At 40.1% G+C, this 9,240-nt stretch overlaps 1 protein-coding gene across 1 annotated transcript; it reads left to right on the forward strand.

Annotated features, from left to right (window-relative positions):
* Positions 1–953: 953 nt before the first annotated feature.
* LOC139926684 (glutaryl-CoA dehydrogenase, mitochondrial) lies at positions 954–8,608 on the forward strand. The gene is made up of 12 exons (XM_071918475.2): positions 954–1,017; positions 1,447–1,562; positions 2,352–2,384; positions 2,518–2,658; positions 2,879–2,941; positions 3,364–3,534; positions 3,856–3,985; positions 5,211–5,427; positions 5,599–5,702; positions 6,114–6,239; positions 6,497–6,657; positions 7,086–8,608. The coding sequence occupies exons 2-12, from the start codon at positions 1,460–1,462 to the stop codon at positions 7,157–7,159; spliced, it is 1,323 nt and encodes a 440-aa protein (XP_071774576.1). The 5' UTR covers positions 954–1,017; positions 1,447–1,459; the 3' UTR covers positions 7,160–8,608.
* Positions 8,609–9,240: the final 632 nt, after the last annotated feature.

Below are 9,240 nucleotides of genomic sequence, written 5' to 3' on the forward strand. Positions count from 1 at the left end.
AAATGTAAGTGGTGCCGACATGGAAAAGGACTTCAAGATCCCTCTTCTTTTGTTGACAGATTGTTCTCACACAAGTGCAGTTCATAGCACAATGTTTTGCTGGAGCGTGAACGACATCCATATTTAATTAACTGTATGAAGTTGAATTTAACAACCATTAAAAAGCAAAGAGTTCTCATGTTAGGCTACTGCAAATGTGTCTCCTGCAACACAACTGTTTACATGAGTAAAACCGAATTAATTAACTGGATCCTTTGATCCTTTCTACAATAAAACTTGTGGGTTTGTCTTATTGAATGCTGCACCCTGCTGGTGCTGGTATGCCATGCATACCATTATGGAAAAATGGTAGGAGTGGAAATATCTTACTGGTCTAATGCAAGTAATATTTTGGGTGGAAAAGTCCCCATGCAAAATCTTCCCTGATGCTTGCTTGGGTTGCCCTGTTATGATAACAAATCAGTATAATGATAAGTCCAATTATAGGCTACATCATCCTGCAGACAGAAGAATATGGGACTTTATGGGATTAAAGTTTGGCCTATTGTCTGGTCAGGTAGGCCAAAAAGGTTTGGGTCCATTTATTCTGGGAATAGAAACATGACCCATAACCACGCCTTGAACCGTCACACCCCTGCTAATGAGCCAATCAGAAACGTTGTTCAGTTGCCAGACAGAGTGAGCTGAAGCGGCCACTACAGGCAGCCATCTTCAGTGATGATGGAAGGACACAAATAAATAGTTCCTCCGCAACATTATACATTGATGTGAGATTTTGTGTTGTCTTAGCATAAACAATAAGTTTGATTTGTACAAGTTTCTTAAGGCAACCACTGTGTAATTACTGCCACATAGTTCACCGGCAATACCACACTCAACATGGCGACACATCTCAGCCAACTTGGTTTGCTTTACGCGATGACGTAGGTACCAGTTTTGACGTTCGACCCCGCTGCTCTGTCAACCTGAGAGGCAAAGTGAAGCTAGGACACGGATTTATTGTACTACTAAACACAGGTAAATGTTCCTTCCTATTACAGTTATCACCACATTTCCAGTATTTTCCAAAGCCAGTGCTCATCGTTATAGTCGTTCGGAATTTATCTACAGTTCACACCCAAGTTACTAGCTAATGCGAGCAGGCTAACGTTACTTAACGCTAAATAGCATAGCTAGTTAGCCTGTCTTGCCAACAAACCAGTGCCAGTTGGTTCTTTTCGCACAGGTATGCTTGTCTGACAGGTTGCCTCATACTAGACAATGAACAGGTCAACAAAGCAGAGCAGTGAGAGTGAAGCCACTGCAAGAAGAATCACTTTTTGATAGCTGCTGTAGTTGTAATTTGAGAAATGAGGGAATGTGAAACTTCATGTCATTGCATCTACTGTATGGTTGAATGTTTATTGCACTCGCCTCAGGTTTTCCTATTTCTTATGCATCTTCTAGAATAATCTCCGTCATGGCATTGAGAGGCGCTGTGTGCCGACTCCTGGTCAACCCTCAGAGATGTGCCATCATCTCAGCTTCCAGAGCACAGGGAACTGCAGCACCTGCTAGATGGGGTAATCACTATTACATGTTACCCATTACAGACAACGTTGTCTAGCTGTAAACTACAAGCAATGTTAGGCAAAAGGGTTTCGTAACAGAACATACATATATTTTTTTAAGGGTTATGCTTGTGAAGTTGGTGCCAACAATCTATGTTTCCCCTCTACATTACAGTCAGTATAGTTGGAAGTATCAGGGCTTGTTTCCCTACCTTCAGAAGAAGCCATTTGCTGCCATTCATTCTTGTACAGTATGAAAAATAACTAACCCAGACTTGAAAATTGCCTGGGGTAGATGATCCATCACAGTAAATGCAAAGCCTTAATTTGGTTTTGTTACAGTTTATGTTTTATTATTTCATTGTGCCCGAGTTGAGTGTTTTCATATCAATGCAGGCTTTACCTTATGATCTGCTTACTGTTAATCAACTGACACCCACATGAAGAAATGAAAGTTTCTTTGTCTTTGTTAGGACAGCAGTTCATTTCAAGCTACTAATAATAATAATGAAAAATCGAATTACATACGCATTGCAAAATGATTGGGGAAATGTAAACTACACATAGATAGTAAATGAGCTGTAAGTCTAAATGATACCAGTATTCTTTTTTAACTATTTTAGATTTCAGGGGAGAAAGTGAGATTAAGTAGTGTTTTATCTCTGTATCATCTGTTTTATTAAACTTTAACAAGTTATTGTTGATCACAATGGGAATCTTTACACTTAATAATACATACATAATAATATAATACTGTGCACTTTTGTAATAACTGATAATATGTGGGTTGTATTTCCACAGATGCAGAGAAGACTGAGCAGAAGCCCAAAGCACGTAGGTGTTGATATAGGCTACTAACTTATGAAATTGCCCTCCCAAGTGACATTTTGAAACTGAAGCACACACTGAAACATATTAACTGTGGTTTGATGGCTTCATAACTGCTCTTATAATAACTGTCTGACAGCCAAGGTCCAGTTCAACTGGCGTGATGCCCTGGAGCTGGAGGGCCAGCTGACTGAGGAGGAGATTATGATCAGAGACTCCTTCCGCACCTACTGCCAGGAGAAACTCATGCCCCGCATCGTGATGGCAAACAGAAACGAAGGTAAGCCAGAGTGAGAGATCCCCCTACATACATGATCTAGGCTTTATGGATGCTATAGATGCTACATGTTACCTTCACGGGCATACTCCCCAGTCCAGGCTGCAGCAACATTTATTTACCACTTTGTTAAATTGTTTATGTGCACTCAAGTAGTAGTAATGGAATGTCAGTGGTGAAACTTTTAACACGTCTGACAGCTCGTTGTGTCATTTTCTGTCAGTGTTCCACAGAGAGATTGTGTCAGAGATGGGAGAGCTGGGTGTCCTGGGCCCAACCATCAAAGGTGAGTCTGAGCCAAACTGAACCATTTTACTGCCTTTTACAGCCATGTCCCTATTTAACAAGTGCACTGCTCACTAGTCATTACATGTATTACAGTGGCATACATACAGTATATCCTTCCATCTCTATTTGATGACCTAAACAGAATCAACCAGATCTGTGTTTATTATGGCATATTATTGTAGGCTATAAAGTTATTCTGAAGTCTGACTTCTCTAGCATGAAGTAACTGTCTGCGATGGACTTTGGTCATCTGCACACTGTAGGCCAAAGGGTTGTTTGTTTTTGAGAAATCTCTGACTGTGTGTGTACCATGCCAAAATCATTAAAACATAAACCTGATGATATTTTACTTGATTAACTTTTCACATACTGCTTTTGCTGACACTCATAATAACTTTGCTCCCTTTGTCTGATATAAAGGTTACGGCTGTGCTGGGACGAGTTATGTGGCTTACGGTCTGATTGCCAGAGAAGTAGAGAGAGTGGACAGCGGCTACCGCTCTGTCATGAGTGTGCAGTCCTCACTGGTCATGCACCCCATCAATGCCTATGGCACCGAGGAGCAGAAACAGAAATACCTCCCCAGACTGGGTAAGGAGAAAAGAGGGGAGAAACAACTTAAATTTATACATGCCATTGAGACAGCATTTTTTTATCCACTCATAATTACCATGAATGTATACAGAGCATTTTTAGTACGGGTTGCCCCAGTGATAATTAAACAACTTCCTCACCTATTCTTCCTACTTCTTCCTTACACTTGGGGGCACAGTGATGATTTTAGTAGAGCTTTTGTTGGATACTAATACTATAACTGTATAAACCCAATGATTACCGACTGAGATCTTTGTTTAAACGTGATTGATTTATCCCAGAATTATGATCACCTTCTTAATCCTCTGTCATTCCCAGCTCGTGGGGAGATTCTGGGTTGCTTTGGCTTGACGGAGCCGAACCACGGCAGCGACCCCAGCGGTATGGAAACCAAAGCCAAGTACAATCCATCCAGTCGCACCTACACTCTCACCGGCTCAAAGACCTGGTGAGCAGATTGAGTTGAATTCTTGAAGTAGCGTGTGTAATAAATGATAATTGAAATGTTTCTGTGAAAGGCTTCATTGAGAAGCACCTACCTGGAATTTAAATTTTAGTCTACTTTGGCAACCAGGACATGCATAGCATTCCTCAACAGCAATAGAGACAGTTGGCATTCGTACCGGGTTTACACTTTGTGGATTTACTTATTCCATTACCTTGAATCAAGGACTCTCTTTTGCTCTCTGATAGAAGTGAAGCAATGTGATATATCTTGTGTTACCAATTTTATAGTTCCCTATAAATACCTAGTGGTTCGTATTACAAACACACTCCAGACTTTAATGACTGTTTTAATAATAATACCTGACTATACGTTTTTCAAACCTTGAAAGCTTGACATCTGATAAAGGACACAATATTATGAATTAAGTTATTTAATATGCATCACTGCGAGAGCAGAAATGTGTGTATGTGTGTGTGCGTGTGCTCAGATTACCTTTATCCCAGGAGGACTATTTCAAGGCAGAGTCAAGCGGCGTTAAAGAATGTAAACAAATTCTTGGGAACAGTGTGTCCTGTCAGGTACAGGAGATTAAGAGGAGTTTATGTTAGTAGTTCAGTCCAGTGCCAGCATGCCTGTAAATGTTTTTGAACCAGAATAATTAACTGAATAATGGTGAAATGGTTATATTGGTTGCTGGTAAATTAACAAGCATATATTCATAATGTTTGGACGTCTCTGGTGTTTGTGTCAGGCTTATTGACTCCCATTCATTCTGACTGATTCTGGTCACACAGAGAATGAATTCAGTGTAAAGGACATTCAGGGTTCATGACAACCACAGACAAAACTTTTTTAATGTAATTACCTTGTTTTTATCTCATTAAATGTCATCTTGTAATTTTGAGTAGCATTTCTACTTTCAAGGTCAAGGTTTTTGTTGTTTCCCAGGACGCCATATGACTTGTAAACAACATGCCATTGTTTAAGCCTCAGTTGTCCACATGGTGGAGCAGTTAATCTATCAAACTCCCTGAGATGTTGTCATTTGTCTAGTGTCTGTATTTATGGCCATTAGTACTGAGGGATTGTCTAGGCAGGCATGTTTTATTGAACAATTGGGAACTGTAAAAAAAATCTTTATTCTTTCTATAACTAGACCGGCCTACCATGGCTTACACGAAGGCCTCTCCCTAACATTTGATTCCTTTTCCTCCTCCACCTTCAGGATCACCAACTCCCCAGTAGCGGATGTCGCCGTCGTCTGGGCCAAATGTGAGGACGGGAAGGTCCGCGGCTTCATCTTGGAGCGCGGCATGAAGGGCCTCTCCACACCCAAGATCGAGGGAAAGTTCTCCCTGAGGGCGTCCGCCACCGGTATGATCATCATGGACGAGGTGGAGGTTCCTGAGGAGAACCTGCTGCCTAAAGCCTCTGGCCTAGGGGTGAGTGGAGTAAAGTCTAACTCAATGGTTATGGTACGCAGAGTAGGATACAATTGCTATTATGTAGTTTTATGTGAAATTCCGCAATGTGATTCAGGTGTTAGATGGAATTAAACACTTTGGAATCAATACTGCACACAGGAGTTAATGCTCTTCTTTCTCTGGTTGCAGGGTCCTTTTGGCTGCTTGAACAACGCCCGCTACGGTATCGCATGGGGCGCTCTGGGTGCTGCAGAGTTCTGCTTCCATGCTGCTCGGCAGTACACACTAGACAGGTGAGAAGTCCGGAGCCCAGGACTGGCCCTTAGATTATTTCTGTTCTATCCGTGTGTCATACAGGAGTGTTGCATCATTGCTTTGTATCCAGTATCAGAGTAATTTCATTCTGATGGTTTGGAATTGGATGAAAACTCAATTTAGAGTCTGTCTGGGCACAGGCGTTTTTTAACATTTTTGACACCTGATCAGCTTTGCTTAGTGGGCTCAAGGAATTGAGTACCTCAAGATTTTATTTGGTGCATCAGATCGTAGTTCTACTGTTAATTTACTGAAATGAGCAGAAAGCACACATTTTTGGTTAGATGCTGTGATTTCTTTAATGTTCCGAATACAGTTAATGTTATAGTGATTTGAATTATTTGTTGATAAACATGAAAATAAAATGATTATCTTGTTCTCTAACCCAGAATCCAGTTTGGCGTGCCACTGGCCAGGAATCAGCTGATGCAGAAGAAAATGGCCGACATGCTGACGGAGATCACTATTGGCCTACAGTCCTGTCTGCAGCTGGGGAGACTCATCGATGAAAAGAAGTAAATACTGCAGGAACCTTTAACTGAACTGTATTAGATGGGTCTATGAGATAGAATTAGCACTATTCTGTTATTTTGTGCCCCTACATCAAAGTGTATAAGGGCATTCGTGCCGCAGGGTGGTGACACTGAATCTCTACAAGCTCTTACATTGTGGCCACAGACAAAATTACATTGCATTACATTTCAGAATATAATAGCCCTGGACCTTGGGATCCAGTGTCTCATCTGCTGTGTCTGCCTGTGCGTCTCAACAGAGCCGCCCCAGAGATGATCTCCATGCTAAAGAGGAACAGCTGTGGTAAAGCCCTGGACATCACCAGGCAGGCCAGAGACATGCTGGGAGGAAACGGCATCGCTGACGAGTACCACATCATCCGCCACGTCATGAACCTGGAGTCTGTCAACACGTACGAAGGTGAGGCTGGAGGGAGGAGTGAAGCTGTCCTGTCTGGGCATGTTTAAACTCGGTGTAAGCACAGAAACTGAAAGGGGAAGGGGAGTTTTTATCATTTATTTTCGATACACGGGGTAAAAATGCACACTGGTTAGATGAATTACTGACAGTTTGCTTGTGTGCATTATGAAGCTGGATTTGGAGTGCTGTATTTGTTTTCACCAGCAGGAGTCAGCATTGTAATAAGTGTAACCGATCAGATTATATTAAAAGAAGGCAGTTTCTGGTTGGAACAACTGCAACAATATACATTTATAGATTTCATTTTTTAACTAAATTGCATCACAGCTGATGAATTTGTGAAGGAATATTATAGTCCCAACCAGTGCCCACCTGCACATGTATTGTACCTATTCATCCAGAGTCATACTGTGTATCTCCTCCTCCAGGTACCCATGATATCCACGCCCTGATCCTGGGCAGAGCCATCACTGGATTACAGTCCTTCACTGTGGGAAAATAAATCTGGCCTTTTTACTGCTGTTCCTGCTTTTGGCAGATAGCCAACTAACAGGAACCTCCTGTCAAAAAAATGTCACTCTCCTGTCAACTCTGTAATAAGGCACAGGCAGTTTTCAGATTACTTTGATGGATTGTCATCTGTATAATCAAAGTGTTTTTTTTCTCTCTCTTAAGTTTGTAGAATATATATTTGAGAGCTTTATTTTGAGAGAAATCAGTCAGATTTTCAAAAGTAAGTCTGTCACTGAACTTGTGGTAATTATTCAAAAGTAAATTTTTCAACTTTAAAGAGGGCTATTTTTCTACTCTGTCACCATACCGTAGCAGTAATTTATTTTCAGTTCCCAATTTCCCAGTGTATAGTGGGAGTTCAATTCGTTGAATATAATTTTGTGGTCATTCACTATAGTGACAGTAAGTATGAACAGTTTTGAAAGAGGTCAAGATCAATGGGTATGTTTGAGGTTGTAGAATTGTGGGGTTACTGATTTGCTGCAGTTATTCATGCAAGCAAAGTGAAGTCATACAGCACTACCGTAATACTGTAATTATAGAGCAACAGAACCTAAATGGCCCCAGACTTGTTTCAAATTGCCTGTGAAGCTTTTTTTATTTTCTCTAATTATACTGTTTTCATTTGATAATTGGTAAAACGTAATCTTACTTTGCTGATCCCTCAATTAAGTATACCATGATGAATGCTGTTTGCACTTTACTGACTCTATCCCTCAGATGTCATCATTTTGCATGGTTTGTCAAAAGTCAATGTTGTTGATCAGAGCTTTTAATAAAAACTAAGCTTATTTAAGTACTCAAGTTGTCTGTAGAGGAATAAGGTGCAAGTTGAGCCTGTGGGCCTTGTTTCTATGTAACATGTGTATATCATGTGATCATAGATTTAGTAAGAAGTGTGATGGAGAGCACATGATGAAAGTGGTGAGTCAAAAACGTGATTTTTGCTGTCAAGTGATTTCATCATGGTAAAGAAGTCATGATTTTTCCATTTAAATGGAAGTAGACACATTTGAGGCTTAATTATATGTTAGTTAATGGATGTCTAAGGTACAATATAAGGACATAAACTTGGAAAAAAAGAAGTTTCATCAAAATGGTGGTTGTGGGGTAAAATGTGCTGCCAGCTCCAGGGCAACTCAACTTACCCCAAACTAATTATACACACACAGACACACACAATTGCAATGTTGGGTTCAAAAGTTATGTTGACCCAAGTTGTGTATTGTTACAATGTTGAAATTAAGAGAAATCATCATGTTGTCCGTTGAAGTCACACACACACACCACACTAACAGGTTGACAGTTGTGTTGAACCAAGTTGTGCATTATTCTCTTGAAAATAAGAGAAATTATAACGTTATGTTGGCTTGTTTTTTGTTTCTTTTATCATAGACTGTACCAGTACCATGATGTCCTTAATATTACCTCTCTAACACCAGTTGTCAATAATTTTTTTCTCATCAAAATACAATGCTTTGTCAATTGCCGTGTGGTGGTTTGGTGAGGATTTTACTATTAATCCTCATCTCACTCTAGTGCAGTTTGACCTTTGCTACTCATATTAACTGTTGGCATAATCATGAGTGTTCAATAAAGAAGATGGGAATCAAGGCTTTAGTCACTAAAAATATCATAAAAGCTGACTTTACTGTCAATGTGTTATGTAATATTGAGAAAACAAAAAAAAGGGTAGTAGGAACCAATAGACAATGCCATAAAAGGTTTTTATAGCTAATGCTTTAATATTGTACAATTAGTCAAACATAAGATAAAATTATGCGCTGAAAAGGGCTAAATAGATGAGTCAAAATGAATAACACTTGTCATTCCATGACATGCCAGTATTTTCTTGCATCACAACTGTTATGTAGCCCTTGATATCAAATGAAATACCACCATTCCACATTACCGTAAACATTACCGATCAGCTAACATTCCACCGGAAAGTAAACTGCACATACAGATGCCACAAGGAACACACACACTGTTGTAACTGTAACATACTAATTGTGTGTAGGAAAGTTCTGGATAATATCCATCAAGCAATTCAAAGCTGGAGTGCTGATC

Source organism: Centroberyx gerrardi, chromosome 7, assembly GCF_048128805.1.
Source record: "Centroberyx gerrardi isolate f3 chromosome 7, fCenGer3.hap1.cur.20231027, whole genome shotgun sequence".
NCBI classification, from domain to species: Eukaryota; Metazoa; Chordata; class Actinopteri; order Beryciformes; family Berycidae; genus Centroberyx; species Centroberyx gerrardi.